The 15,424-nt window shown below is 44.5% G+C and overlaps 2 protein-coding genes across 5 annotated transcripts in view; both read right to left on the bottom strand.

Annotated features, from left to right (window-relative positions):
- The window catches only part of SFT2D2 (SFT2 domain containing 2), a 29,191-nt gene extending 23,428 nt beyond the window's left edge, over positions 1-5,763 (bottom strand). For 2 of the 4 annotated variants that reach the window (XM_032447646.1, XM_032447643.1), the window contains exons 1-4: positions 5,591-5,729; positions 5,299-5,385; positions 5,051-5,136; positions 3,751-3,832 (exon numbers count right to left, since the gene is read on the bottom strand). In XM_032447646.1, the coding sequence (XP_032303537.1) occupies positions 3,751-3,832; positions 5,051-5,136; positions 5,299-5,385; positions 5,591-5,653 (318 nt within the window). In that variant the 5' untranslated portion in view covers positions 5,654-5,729. Of the gene's footprint in view, positions 1-153; positions 184-822; positions 882-1,001; positions 1,038-3,750; positions 3,833-5,050; positions 5,137-5,298; positions 5,386-5,590 lie in introns of all 4 variants that reach the window. The other 2 variants (XM_015876473.2, XM_032447649.1) reach the window with 2 other exon arrangements.
- Positions 5,764-5,884: 121 nt separating this feature from the next.
- On the bottom strand, positions 5,885-14,783 carry TIPRL (TOR signaling pathway regulator). Its single transcript, XM_015876486.2, has 7 exons — positions 14,545-14,783; positions 13,072-13,251; positions 12,151-12,250; positions 10,717-10,848; positions 10,216-10,311; positions 9,463-9,525; positions 5,885-7,750 (listed from the first exon to the last, which is right to left on the bottom strand). Exons 1-7 carry the CDS (start codon positions 14,643-14,645, stop codon positions 7,598-7,600), a joined length of 825 nt encoding a protein of 274 aa, XP_015731972.1. The 5' UTR covers positions 14,646-14,783; the 3' UTR covers positions 5,885-7,597.
- Between the last annotated feature and the right edge of the window lie 641 nt (positions 14,784-15,424).

Here is a 15,424-nt window from a genome sequence, read left to right on the forward strand (position 1 = left end):
TTAGTCCCATTATTAAGCAACTACAAGTATTTCCTCCCATTAAAACACTGCCGTGGAAAAGCTTAAATCCACACATTACAATGCTCCCATATAGGAACCTTTGGTAACACGAAGCCTCCAGACAACAAAAGGTACGTGAGCAGGGAACCTTACCTTGCATATGGTATGAAGGAAATGCTGTACCTAAGAAGGAACATCATAAAGATTACTCTTGTCAGATTATACTGCAGTTGCAAAAAGCATAACTGTGTTGCTCTAAACAGGGCTGCAAGATACACAACTAAATTGAAGACCTGATGTTTTGAAGAAGGAGCATCACTGCAAGTAACCTTAGCTCAGCCACACTGAGAAATGCCAAAATGAGAGGGCACACTGCAGAGGCATGGGAATCAAGGGTTCCTGCCCCACCCAGCCCTTGTGTTCCAACACCAACAGGGATAAAACTGCTTTTGAGGGCTGGCTAAGCCTCCCTACCCATTCCTGTACTAATTCAATAGCATTTGACAGACAATACTGTAACTTAAAGAAAATTGATGCTTAATTTGATTGGTATATCTGGGTCATTTGACCTAACAAGTACAGAGGCTCAAAGAAATTAAACACATTCAGAAGGAACCTCTTCCAGAAGTGGAAGGAGGGAACAAAGAGCAGCAATACATCACTTCTTCATAGAAACACTATCTTGCATCCAGGGGAACGGTAGGGTACAAAACCTTCCTTCCCTTTCATGCATCCATGCTCAAGTCCCACTCACAGTCCTGCTATTTACTCTCGGTTACTCCTAAGGCCAAGTGAGGTACATGCACAAGGGAGATCACTTACCATGCCAAGGCAAAAAACTGTAAGATACAGAAAAGGAGCGCGAGTCCTTCCTTACGCCACTGAGGGAGAAGGGCAGGGGGAATGGGAGGAAACACAGCAGCCAGTGAGACAACCATGCAAGAACCTCATTTCTTAAATATACTCCAGTATATATACACATACGGGCCTCAAGTACTCACCCAAAAAGCAGAACACAGCGTTAATACGAGACACAACTGGAAGAAAACAAATGATTTCTATTAAACATACAAACAACTCTCCAGTTTCCACAGATATTCTAACACTGCAATGGGTTCCTTCAGAGACAGATGACATAATTTCAAAGTCCTATCCAACGACGTATGACAGTTCCCTTTATTTAAAACACTCGTGCTACTTTGCTTTTGAAGCAATGAGAAAACACCTGCCTGATTTCTCCAGACAACACGTTAATGTCTACAAAGGAGCAAGAGCAGCAGATTTCCATACTCATGCAACACCAGCATGTTCTCATACACTTCTCAGCAGAGCAGGTATTCGCTGCATTTCAGCTTCTAGCACAAGTCAGACTTGCCAGTTAAGACCGTTTCTTCTGACTCTGTATGTGTCACATTTCCTGTTCATTCTTAAGGCCACTACTGTAATGAAACTAGAGGTAATTACTGAATTAGTAGAATCATAGAATCATTTTGAGTTGGAAGGGACCCTTAAGGTTATCTAGTCCAACTTCCCTGCAATAAACAAGGACACCCACAGCTACACCAGGTTGCTCAGAACCCCGTCCAGCATGACCCTGAATGTCTCCAAGGACACCATCACCTCTCTGGGCAACTTGTTCTAGTGCCTCACCACTCTTACCATAAAAACTTTCTCCTTATATCCAAACTATCTCTCTCTTCTTTTAATTTGAAACCATTTCCCCTTGTCCTATCACCACAGACCCTCCAAGAGTCTGTCTTCTTTCATCTTTAGACACTAAGAAGCTGCTCTCAGGTCTTCTCCAGGTTGAACAGCCCCACCTCTCTCAGCCTGTCCTTGTAGGAGAGGTGTTCCATCCCTTGGATCATTTCTGTGGCCCTCTTCTGGACACACTCCAACAGGTCCATGTCTCTCCTGTACTGAGGACTCCACATCTAGACGCAGTACTCCAGGTGAGGCCTCACCAGTGCAGAGCAGAGGGGCAGGATCACCTCCCTCAACCTGCAGATCACGCTGCCAACGATACAGTTGGCTTTCTGGGCTGTGAGGGCACACTGCTCCTTCACGCCCAGCTTGCCATCCATCAGTACCCTCATGTCCTTTCTAGCAGTGGCTCCTTCCTTGTCCACTGATGCAGTTATGACATCATAAAAAGCTACAGGGTGGTCAGGCGGGACCTGCTCTTGGTGTACCCATGCTGGTTATCCCAGATTACCTCCCTCTCTTCCACGTACCTTAGAATAGCTGCCAGGAGGATCTACTCCATGATCTTCCACTGTACTGAGGTAAGGCTGATAGGTCAGTAGTTCCATGGGTCATCCTTTCCACTCTTAAAAATTCTCATCAATTGAAGTCACAACATCCTTTCAAGTGCTTTCAGGTATTGATTTGTAACATCCCTTTTTAACACATAGCCCAACACAGCCATTCAAACAGGCACTGTTTTCTTTTTACATTACACTGTGTCTTTGGGAACTGGTAGCCTATTTCAGATTATCTCCTGCTTTACTACTAGTTTTAACAGAAGATACTGTTTAGTTCAAGTCTTCATATTCAGATTAAGATATGGCAGTTTATGTAGCTATGGCAGATGCTGATACTTCACCTTGCTCCAGCAGAAAGACAAGACACTGGCAATGCACACCTACTACTGTGCTACAACAGACTGTAATGTGCAGCCAAACTGCACACACAGACACACCACACAATGGCATCCTGGCTGCTGCTATCTGTGAGCATACATGGTCAGCATCCTAAGCTGTATGTGCTGCTTGTAGCTTCACAGATGTTTAAATACAAACCACAAAACATGAGTGCTCTGAAGCCATTCACAGTGAAAAACAGGAGGAGTTTCCTGCAAGTTAAATCACCTTCTTGATTTTAGACTCTCCAAGAGAAAGTACAAGAGCTTAAAAAGCCTGAAGGCACTTTGAACAAGAGGAAGCCTGAGAATTATCAGCAATTCTTCCCCGGAATAAAACATTGTCCACAATTCTCATCTTCAGAAGATGAAAACTGAAAGGGCTGACTGCAGCTGAATGCTGTGCTCACAATTTTGTTGTGCTGCACTCGTTTCAAAACCTGAACCTATCAGCCAACTGGGATGACGTTATGCTTAATGCAAGGTCACCACAGCACAGGGATTCCATCCCTTTTTGTTGTCAGAAACAAATATTTTATCAGGGTGGAAATAGCAACACTGCTTTTTAGAGCACTCATATGGAGTATAAAGAAACACAAAACTATGCAAGATAAGACACACCTCGCAACTTCCACAGTGCGACTAAGAAAGCAGTTTCCTGCCTTTCATCTTTAGGCAACAAGAAAATACCATGACATGACCTCAAGCACCCTAAAAACGTTTGTGCAGGACTTATACACAGCAGCTACAGATACTTAATGCTTATTTAGTGTTACAATCGGACTTTGGTTCAGCCCTTTCTTACAGGAAAGTGCTGGTGCTACACACACCTTGTCACCACACTGTACAGAAAGAACTCCACCCACAACATATCCTGAGACATACATCACCCTACGAGGAAGGGCTCAATAGCTGGGTGCTTGAATGGGCTGCCCAGGGAAGTGAGTCACCATCCCTGGAGGTGCTCAAGGAACATTCAGATGTTGGACTGAGGGACATGTTTAGTCGGGAAATACTGGTGGTAGATGGACAGTTGGACTGCATGATTTTAGATGTCTTTTCCAGCATTGGTGATTTTATGAGTTAAAACCGAGTCCTTTGATACTTACTAACATAACAATAGTAGCAATCAATCGGGTAGGCTCAAACATCTTTTTCAATTGTTTCATTGGTCCCATAAGAAAGAGAGTGCTGTGGAATGGAAAAACAAAACAAGATGAACATCTAAGGCTTGAAAGGCAAAAGTGAAACCAAGCCAGACTCCTGAGAAAGGGTGGTTATTTTGTAAACTTCTCTGTTGTCACGTGGGATACCAGGACACCATGTTGTTATGGCAATCAGTGCACAATGAAAGAGATGGGATATACAGTGAGACAAGATCCATCCCTGCTCTCCTTTGTCCAAGCTGTTTGTTCTGTAACTTTGCAATAACCATAACTGAAAAACTGACTGAGCCTAGAACTCACATGCCAAAGTACAGATCAAGGTCAGCATCAGTTGGACCACTCCAGCAGATGCTTTTAACCCTCTCTTTCAAACCAGCAGCCACAGAGGCTGCATGGATTGCCAGGCAATTCATCTCTGGTCCTCTAGAAAAAGAGTTGTTTTCACACCTGCATCCGTTCTCTGAACCCCACTTAGAGCACTGAGGACTCACGCTACATCAATTAGACAAGGTGGAAGATTTATCTAAGGTTGTGTTGCCATTGAATGAGTTATTCCTCAGGCACAGCTGAGGAGCCATGCTTTCTAACACCTTATTGATGCTCCTCAGCCAGAGAAGGCTGTGTTTCCATGAAGCAGAGCTATGTTTCAGGAACCTTTTCAACACACATGGAAGGTCATCAGTCAGCCCCACTGTAACAGGCAGAGGTGTCTGCTAAGCCAAAGCTCGCAAACACATGTTGCTGTTATAGAAGGCAAAATGGCAAAGAAGTATTTTTATCCCAAGGGGTGAAAAACACACCTCCAAAAACTAAAAACTGCAATGCTCAATGCATGACTTTGAGCTTTTGGTGTTGCAGGTTTTGTGTTTGATTTTTTTTAAGGCATGAGTAAAAAAAAATACCTTCACGGTACTGTCTTTCATGGTGCTACTAGGGAGGTGCTGTTCTTTTTAGCAAAAAGATAATCACAGTCAGAGGGTGGTGATGCACTGGAACAGGTTGCCCAAGGAGGCTGTGGATGCCCCATCCCTGGAGGCATTCAAGGCCAGGCTGGATGTGGCTCTGGGCAGCCTGGTCTGCTGGTTGGTGACCTTGCACGTAGGAGGGGGTTGGAACTACATGATCACTGTGGCCCTGGCCATTCTTATGACTCTATGAATTTCTGTAATAAAATGTGCACACTCAAACAGGTTGGTTTTTACTACTTCCACACCAACTCCAAACTAATATAAAAGATCATTACCTTCCAATTGATGCAATGTTCCCCAACGTGTAAAATGCTGCAAAGAGAATCAGCCCTTTCCTTGGTACCCAAAGCAGACAACTACCCTAAAAAGGAAAACAGAAAAAGTGCGTGTGTTAGCATTCTCGTTAATGATTAGCATGCTGTAACTAACTGGAACCAAGTCTGGTGCTCTTGGAGACCCAGAAACCTCAGGCAGGGTACAGCTCCTCGTGAGCCCTGCCCAGCTCAGAACAACCAGCGCTTACCAACAGAGAGAACACGCATCCCAACGCAAAGCAGGCGATGAAGCCTTTCACTCGGGTGCCCCAACCCAACGAAGTCGCGTCGATAACCTGCAAACGAGGGGAGCAGAAATCGGGCGTTACCGCCGTTAGTTATCGCTACAACCTGCCTCACACCGCACCCCTGAGCTTCCCGGGGGCCGCAGCTCTTAGTGCCGCCGGCTGGCGGTAGAGGCCCGGGGCACAGAGGCCGAGGAGCGGCCCGGTGCTTTCCTTGAGGCGGCGGCCCCCGCAGGTGCCGGTAGCGGGGCGTTACCTCCGCCAGAGAACCGGGCTCCTCCGCATCCCGGCCGCTCAGCACCCGCTTCAGCTTATCCATGCCGCCCAAGTGCGGTCGGACGGCTGTTCCCCTCCGCCCTGTGTACTACGAGCCCCGGCAGGCCCCGCGCCGCCTCGCCTACCTGCGCCCGGCCGTGTAGGGGGCGGGGCGGGGCGGGGCGGGGCGGGCGGCGCGGCCTATGAAATGGCGGAGCCCCGGCCGCCTTGCGGGTGCCCTCACCCAGGCACAGCATCACTGCCTTAAGTTGATTTTACTCAGATAAGAACAGGGTTCTGAAACATCGGGTATATTTTATTTATTAACATACAAGAGGGAATATAAATTGCCTTACGTTCGGCTCGCTACAAAACAGCTGGAGCATCACCCCCCTCCTCCCAGCGTTACATAGCACAGCAGTACCTTGCTCAGATGAAGCGGTACCCGAGTTTCTCTCAGTGCTTCTTGATAATCCGCACAGTGTAAGAGGGGCAGGGATGGTGTCTATGTTCTGCTTTGTGCTAACTGACTTCCTAATGACGTCCTTGTGATTTCTCCGCTATTTGTGTTCCACTTAAATGCACGGCACCCAAAACAGATGGATATCAGAGCTATATATTCAGGATTCAAGGCTAATCGACTGCATCAACAGGTCACAGATTATAAGTACAATGGAGGAGGTCAAATTCACATCAACTACACATGCAGAGCACCCTTCTCAACAGCAGGTGTCAGTTCCATAGGTCCCCCCCAACTAGACTTGAGCTCAGTAGAGCTTCATATTAGTATCACAGAGTAAACCCACATGGTCATTTTCACTAATGAATGCAGTTATAGTTTCCTTTCTGTTAGCACATCAGCTCTCAATCACCACCAGCTTTGACTTTAGATTGTGCTTTTATAAGCCTGTAAGGCACATAAAATAGCAAATTCTTAGAGGAAAAGTGCCCTGATATACTCCCACCAGCAAAATAGCTCTTCTCTCTTGTTCCCTTCTCTGCTCAGATCCCTCTATCACTGGAAGGGACCTCAATAATATTCCATTTCCAGATGAATTTGCTTCCACTCTGCATTCATTTCCAGCCAGATAAACGCTTTGTCCTGACACTACAGTCCTTAGGAACCAAGTGCAGTCACTTTAATAGTAGAGCACTTTTAATTGAACCATCAGCACTGTCTTTAAATGAAAACCATTTCTCAAAAGATGCGGTTAAGAGAAACAACCCACCCCGAAACTTATTTGAAGACACACAGTGTAGAATATGAAGATTTAATTAAAACAGTCCATGTCATCAGAATCTACACATTCTTATTAGCCCCTGTCCAATCAAAAGCACTCAGCTTCTCACACCTGAGTGTAAGCAGCAAACTTAGACAAGCCTGTTAACTCCCCCCATCTTAGACCAAACTAATTGATGTAACTGAAGATTTCCAAAAGCAACGGAATTACTTAAAAGCTTAATCCACAAAATGTGAAGATAGAACAGTGACTGCACATGTGATCACACTTCTATTGATATCAGAACTTAAAGATTATAAATAAACCAGAATTATGCATCTGGAATACACGCTAGCATCCTTTTGAAGCTACGTCAGCTCCTCTTTCTCAAACTGCAAATACCAGAATCTTAGAGGGATTGAACACAATAAATGCCCTTTCTCCCCAGCCAAGAAGTAACACAGTGGGTTATCGGCTGTTACCAAGCCTCACTGGTGAAATGAGCAGAACCCCAGACTCTCTAATTGCATAAGTCCTTCTCCAGTGCCATTGAAGACTGCAATTTACCACCGCTTTATCATTAACTCCAGATACAGGTTTAAAAGAAACAAACAAAAGAAGATAGAACAAACATCAGCAAAACCTTCTTGAAATGAGTTCTGTTTTCTTTCAGGGCTACAGAAAAAATAGCCAAATTCTTTATTCCACTAGTAGTGAAACCGCACCCCCCAGTAACGCCTACACGATCACACCATCTCCAGTCTAATTCAGTCCAGATAGAGTCACATTTATTTTGACTTAACACACGTGGTTTCCAGTGATGCCTCCGGATTATGAGATTCCTGCGTCCCTGGGAACTCTAGTTTTTCACATATTGTCTCCTTTATGGGTAGATACTGAGAGATCTCATTGGGTTCCGTGAACAGGGAAGGCGGCACATGCTAAGGAGCAAAAAATGTAGATAAAATGAATGAACAGAAAGGAAAGGATTCCAAAAAACAAGTAATTATGGACAGCTGATCTTTACCTGATTTAAGCACCCTGAAGTCATAAGGCACAGAGAAATTCAGATTACTACTTTAAATATAACACATATGATCTCTTAATTCTTGAGTGTCATCAGTAGGTTAAGGAAAAGCATTTCATATTTCTAAATAGCAGATTTTGTCTTCACACAAAAGTCAGGAATGTTCCAAAACATCTACAGTGTCCATAGTTCAGTGCTGCACGTTGTCTTTTAATTTTAAGAATTTAATTCTGGATGAGACCAGGATGGCCACAACAGATTTAACATTTAATGTCTTCTGGTCATCGCTGTACATACCCCAGAGCTACTGATAATTGATACTGACATCTCAGCATACACTGTGGTTTGAAGAAGCCCACCAGAAACAACGTTCAGCTATTTATGTGGAATAGTAACCCAGTGGATTTTAATTTTGAATTTGAAGAAATCAGTTGGTCTAAGTTGATATCTTTCCCTGTAGATTCCTGCAGATTAAACAGCTTCACACACAGATGTCTGTCAGGACAAAAAGAAGTTGAGCACTGGAACAGGCTGCCCAGGGAGGTGGTGGAGTCTCCTTCTCTGGAGATATTCAAGACCCGCCTGGATGCCTACCTGTGTGATGTGGTGTAGGGAACCTGCTTTGGCAGGGGGGTTGGATTTGATGATCTCTAGAGGTCTCTTCCAACCCCTGCAATTCTGTGATTCTGTGAAAACAGCCACAGCCTACACCGAGTGCACAACTTTCTAACAACATCCCGTAAGCAAGAAGCGTAGAGCTATTTAAGTACAACCTGACTGCCAGATACTCCTAACATGCAAGGAATTCTACTGCCATTTCAATTAATTCCGACTTGAGAATTCTCTCCTTTACCTACTGAAGCTGACTTAAGGAACAGAAGAGCAATATGAAGTATGAGATTAAAATGAAATGTAGATCAACTACTTGCATTTCAGAAACCACCGAATTATTAAAAAGACTGTGCCTCATTTAATTGCCTTGATTAGGGATTGCTTAGTGTTGAACAGTGTGAAACTGTCCTTTTCCTTAAGGAGGAAATAGCTGAGCAAAAACATTCCCTCAGAACATTAGTATCACATTAGTCACATTTTACAGGTGAAGAAAAAAAGGGAGGGTACCTAAAAATCATACACTGGGGAAAGAATAAAAAGTCCATATTACAACTGTAAATGTGCCACAAGTGATTCTGAGTTACTGCTTGGGTTTTAAGAAAAGCTATTAAAATTGTTCTGAGGAAAAGCCCAAATGAATCTGTAGCAGCAAACAGATTCTGACTTCTAAGACAGGTTGTGAGCACACAGCCAGCGCTGAAATTCAACATCACAGGGAAAGGACTACCTGGTTTTGTGACTGAGCAGTTATAAAATAACAATAGAAACAGCTATTCACTCAAAAGTACAAAAATTAACCCCATCCCATATATAGTAAATGGGATCACTGAATCACCTACAAAGGCCAATCTGCCTTGAAATGCCTAAAATAGAAACTGCACACGCAGGAGGACCTTCCCCCTGCCTGGATTACCAACCTTTCACAACAGTTACGGACAGACAGTGTTTTCTTTGTGGACCATAAAAGAACACTAAAAAGCAGGCAAGGAAAAAAAAACATCAAAACCATAATACCTTTAAACTTGATATTTTGCTTTCTCTTGATGTATATTCTCGCAACATATAAGCCTTGTCAGACTGATGGGGGGAAAAAAAGGACAAAAATCATTACCAAATTATAAGAATGCAAAACAAGCATTGTAAAAACATCAAATTCAGGAAACATTTGAATGTGACTGACCACGGATCTTTAGCACAAATGGACATTCAGACTCCCAAAGACAAAGAACGGCATCTTTTCCAAAAGTCACCTTTTTGCACACAAGAATTGGAAAGCCTATGACTGAATGTGTTTGTCAGCCTTCTCACACAACTCCTGCATCAGATCATCAGCAAATCTTATGTTCTGTCCTATTTATGGGATACTTGAACTCAGCATGGCATAGATAGTTCTCTGCAAGGTTAAACTTACAGTCATAATACTAGACCAGCCAAAAGCAAAAAAACCCACCCAACCCTGTAACAACAACATCACACCATTCACTGTTGTCTATTTTTTGTCTTATACTGCCTCTCTAGACTGTGCCTGTCAAATATATTTAAATCATGATCTAGCATAAGCTATAGGCTACTCTGCTCATATAACACCTAGCACTTGGTTGCTCCTTCAGCACCACCATTACAAAATAAACTTGCAAGTTCAGTTTGGGTAACCCCCATATCCCCAAGCATCAGCACTGAAGTATAGGAATATCGGCAGGTCTTCTCTGAAAGCAATACTGTAAGTGAGCATCTGTAAAACATTCCTAATGGCGAATGAAGGCTTACCTCATGGTGAAGCCTCGTGTCATTCATCCTGATAAGAACTCCATCAACTCGCAAGAAAAACCTCAAGAGCACAAAAAAGCTGGAAGGCATCACTCTCTGGAAATATAAAGATGTTCCATTCAGCGCGTTACAAAGTTTAACTTTAGCCACGTGTTTACTTGCAGCAGAAATTCACAATGGAAAACTATATAAGCGAGCTCTCAGGAGTAAAATTCCTAACTTGGGTTGGTGATAAACTACAGCTATCAGTGGGCAGCAGAGCAGGCTGTTTTTAAAGAGCTTAGGGATGCAGAAAGGAAGACTGACAAGCTCCCTAATGCAAGTGACAAAAATATTTCAAGATAACCATTTTCAATAGCACCAATTTAAAGAGCAAGAGTAAAGACATTTTCACTTGAAACTTTAAACTCTAGAAGGAATAAAATGCAAAGCAGTAACTACATTGTGCTACATCAGCTGGCTGGGTCACTGAGCCTTTTGTATTCACCTCTCAATACTCACTATCTTTACACTCAAACTTGACACTCCGTGATCATGAAGTTCGTCTTCAAACAGAAGCACTTCTTCAAAAAACATGATTTGTTCCCTGGCTTTCAATTTCTCTGTATTTATATGTTCTGTTGTAGGAACAACCTAAAGAGAAAGATGAATAGTTAGTACACTAATTTGCTGTCAAACTCCATGAAGTTTGTCCTGACCTTTAAAATCCCCTATTTTCTAGATTTCTGAAGGGAAAAGCTTTCAGAGCACTACACCTAAGACATCCAGAATTGTAAGAGAATTCTAAGTTAAAACTGAAGCCAACGTTTCAAGGAGGAAACACCGAGCAAAGCAAGAATTGAGAATGGAAAGTTCTACATAAACTGTCATCTGAGTACAGGTTTTGTAGCCTTCAGCAGCAAGATGAATTTGAAAATATTCAAAGATGCCTCATGTTTAACATGCAATTGAGACCTTCTGCGTTGCAAACAGTTTTCCATGCAATTGGCTGTTTTAGCCAACTGCAAACCCTGAATTCCAATAAAGCCTTCCCATAGAAATCAAGTAACAAGCGCTTTTTCATCTTGTGCTCTACATGTGCTCAGAGATTTCTGCTGCCTAAAGAATATGGGCCAACAAGGCAGCTTACTTTTATGCCGCACATTTGATTCCAGAGTAACTAGTTGACAGGCTGAGGGAGTTGGGCTTGTTCAGCCTAGAGAAGAGAAGGTTGCGGGGTGACCTCATTGCAGCCTTTCAGTACCTGAAGGGAACCTACACCAAGGAGGGGAGTAAACTCTTCGAAAGGGCTGACAATAGCAGGACACGGGGAAATGGATCCAAGTTAAAAGAGGGAAGATTTAGGTTGGATGTTAGGGGGAAGTTCTTCACTAGGAGAGTGGTTAGGCCCTGGAACAGGCTGCCCAGGGAGGTTGTGGATGCCCCGTCCTTGGAGGTGTTCAAGACCAGGTTGGACGGGGCCCTGGGCAACCTGATCTAGTAAAGGTGTATGTTTGGTGGCCCTGCCAGGCAGGGGGGTTGGAACTACATGATCCTTGAGGTCCCTTCCAACCCGGGTCATTCTGTGATTCTAGTGATCTGTAACAACACAATCCCAGAGAAGTAATACAGATTATCTGCTTAGTAGCATGCAATCCGTATGCAGTATTGAGAAGCTGGGATCTTCAGCCTTACTTTCAAATAAAGTCAAGGGATGGCCTGTCACTTAAATTACTGTTGCAAAAACAAACAAACCAACCACCCACTAAACCTGAAGTTTTAATAAGCCGTAATTAAGTGAATATGATGAGAAACATGAAAAACTGAAGGTATATTTTGAAGTCAGAAACTAAGAACCATGCAGAATTTATCAAAGCCTACTGACAGGTTCAAAAAGTGCTCTGTGTTTGACTGATGCGACACGTAATCAGCATGCAATAGGGGAAGAATGCTTACCTTTAGTGTTGCAGTATCTCCCAGCAATGTTCCCTTGTAGTCAGTTGTGTAAGTCCAATCATAAGGCTTGACAACTTCCTTCGTGTGTTCAGTCTCGCTCCTCAAGAAGTGAAAAAGAACAAAGCACACTTTGTAGTAACTGTTAAAAACTTACAACCTCACATAAGGTTATGTGATTTCCACACTCATGTCCTAACTATTCAAGAAAAAGAGCAGTATTATCTGTACTGAACTGATGATGTCAAGACTTCAGCACACAATATCAGTTCTTCCACAACAGCTCTTTTCAGAGGGAATTAGAAAACTATTACCCAAACTCCTCTGCTAACATTGCCTCGGGCTTGTGAGGCAAAATAAACATTTGTAAATGCTGTTGAAAAGTCTGTAGTTCACAAGCATTACTTCAGAAAGTAGGCAGAAATCATCCTGCTGACAACACGCAGCAATAATTAACAGTGTTACCTTCTTTTTAAGACAGCTTTCATTTCTCTCCTTGACTTATTCCTAGGAGCTCTGCCACCGATTTGGTAAATACTGAGCAGTACAATAAGTTCTCATGCACAGTGATTATCCTAAGGCTAAGATGTTGAACTACAGTGTTTTGCACTTCTACACACCAGTTTTGTAACATGCAAGCCCCCATGAATCTCAATAAACAGAACTAAACCATGTTAAACATGCAGTTAGTTTTAAGAAAGCCAGGAAGCGATTGAAAAACGCAGCTGACCCCCAGTACTAGACAGGATGATGATGGCAAAAAAAAAAAGAAAGCTAAGTGATTTCTGCCATCGCACACTGATTGCATCAGGGACAGAACTAAATACAACACGGTCTTTAGGAATCATCTGTTGCTTTAACTACTTTATAACAGTTCTGCATACAACACACCAGTACTTGCCCTGTGGTAATAAAATACTGTACCTGCTCTCTTGCCACTCCTCTGCACAAGCCACTTTGATCATACCTTGGCAATTACTGACACATTTTAAAGCATCTGTTGCATTGAACTCAATTCCAAAACCATGTTCATGCTGTATTCTCAGGATATTGTCTCCAAACATCATCTCTGGCAGGGAAGGCATGTGTAATTCTTCAGCCAGTCTGCAAAGAAAAATAGCAGTCCAGTTAGGAGACATAAGTCAGCCACAGCTGAGTGAAAACAATGTGTTTATAAGTATTCTATAGAGCACAGCAAGCTACAAGACACACCATCAGCATGTCTTAAAAACATTGACACCCTTCCAGTTAATCATTTGACACGAGCTGCAGAATCACTGACCCTAAGTCACTTTTCCACTGCAAGGTTATTCCTAAAGCTTGCCTGCTCCAGCAGGACAGCATAAAAACCTCACACACAAGAAAGAAGAAAACAGAACCTGAAAACAACCACGGCAGAGTATGTTAAAAGCACAGTGCAGAACACACACCTACTTTAGGTTTAGGTTAGATATTAGGAGGAAGTTTTTGACACAGGGTGGTGATGCATTGGAACAGGCTGCCCAAGGAGGTTGTGGATGCCCCATCCCTGGAGGCATTCAAGGCCAGGCTGGATGTGGCTCTGGGCAGCCTGGGCTGGTGGTTGGTGACCCTGCACTTAGCAGGGGGGTTAAAACTAGATGATCACTGTGGTCCTTTCTGTGATCACCCAGGCCATTCTGTGATTTTACTGCCCTACTGACAGCTACAAAAACTGCAAGATCATTACGGAAAAGCATTTAGTGAAGACTATTGCATGTATTGAACACAGAGTAAAAAACAGTAACACCATTCCCACGTGCCTGGAGGTGGATATGTAGTTTAAAAAATGAGCATAATGCTGCTATAACACACGCAAAAAATATAAAGTTTACTCATCTTATTATAATATAGAAAGAAAGTGTCCCCATAGACTTATTCTGGAAACTGAAGCCTAGAATTATCTGTCAAACTCAGCTGCCACCGAGGTCAGCTACGGCCCCAACAGCTGAACCGTTCAGCTCCACATTAGCAAATCTGACTTAAGCACTCGAAGCTGACACAGCAGCATTGCATCCAACGGTGTGACAGCAGCGGGAATTACTGCTGCAAGGAAAAAGCAAACGTTACATTTTTAATGAAGCCCTTTATGTTATGATGCAGTAGCTTACGGGAGTGCACCACATATAAAAGCATCTTAATGGTGCTTAAAAGATAATGAAGAAAACTCAAGCTTCCAGCCAGTGGGTGCCTGATGGCTGAAGGTCGGAGCTCCACCACCGTGAATCAGGAGATTCTGAGAGCTGTCCGGAAACGAAACCAGCTCAGACCCTTCAAGAAGAAACATAAAATCCCCGAAATGCCGGATACACCGCGTTCAGGCAACCTCCGCTCCCATATTCGGATTCCCGGCCCCTCGGCACCCCGCTCCCGCCTCACCTCTCGGCCTGCGCCGACTTCATGATGTGCGTGCAGACGGCGCTCAGCTTCCAGGGCCCGAAGGTGAAGTCGCGGCGGCTGCTCTGGAAAACGGGGTGCATGGCGAAGGCGGAGGGCGCGACCCCAGCGAGGAGAAGGCCGGCAGGGGAACCGGCGGCAGCTCAGCCTCGCCCGCCCTTCCCGGCCCCTCACCGCAGCAGCGCCCCGCCGCAACCGCCGCCTCACTCAGCTTCCGTTTCCGGGAGAGCGGCGCTGCACGCCCGGAAGTCATGGAGCAGCGGGGCGCTGCGCTGTGAGGGCGGATGGTGGCTGCTCGTCCCTCCGCCTCTGCCCCCATTGTGGCGGCGGCCCTCACAAGTGACCGGGTGTGACAGCGCCGAGCGCTGAGTCTCGTATGGTTGTGTGCCCCGGTGGTGCAGTGGTACAAGTGCCGCTTGCAACACCGAGCCACGGGTTCGAATCCCCCCAGTGGCACAAGTGGTAGAAGTGCCGCTCTGCTACACAGAGGCTCGAATCCCGGGGTTGGACTCGATGATCTTTAAGGTCCCTTCCAACCTGCACGAGACTGTGATACTGTGAACGCTGCAGCTAAGGACAGGCGGCACCGCACGTGGTTGTCCCTCACACCTTCACAGACTCACAGAATGACCCGGGTTGGAAGGGACCTCAAGGATCATGTAGTTCCAACCCCCCTGCCTGGCAGGGCCACCAAACATACACATTTACTAGATCAGGTTGCCCAGGGCCCCGTCCAACCTGGTCTTGAACACCTCCAAGGACGGGGCATCCACAACCTCCCTGGGCAGCCTGTTCCAGGGCCTAACCACTCTCCTAGTGAAGAACTTCCCCCTAACATCCAACCTAAATCTTCCCTCCTTCA

Source organism: Coturnix japonica, chromosome 1, assembly GCF_001577835.2.
Source record: "Coturnix japonica isolate 7356 chromosome 1, Coturnix japonica 2.1, whole genome shotgun sequence".
Lineage (NCBI taxonomy): Eukaryota > Metazoa > Chordata > Aves > Galliformes > Phasianidae > Coturnix > Coturnix japonica.

What these genes read in the sequence shown, in the direction of transcription:
- TIPRL (XM_015876486.2), bottom strand. Translation starts at nt 14,645, where the DNA reads ATGCACCCCGTTTTCCAGAGCAGCCGCCGCGACTTCACCTTCGGGCCC. An exon ending in GAGATACTGCAACACTAAAG is followed by an intron (nt 10,849 to 12,150) that starts GTAAGCATTCTT and finishes CTTTCTCTTTAG; the next exon opens with GTTGTTCCTACAACAGAACA. An exon ending in ACACGAGGCTTCACCATGAG is followed by an intron (nt 9,526 to 10,215) that starts GTAAGCCTTCAT and finishes TCCCCCCATCAG; the next exon opens with TCTGACAAGGCTTATATGTT.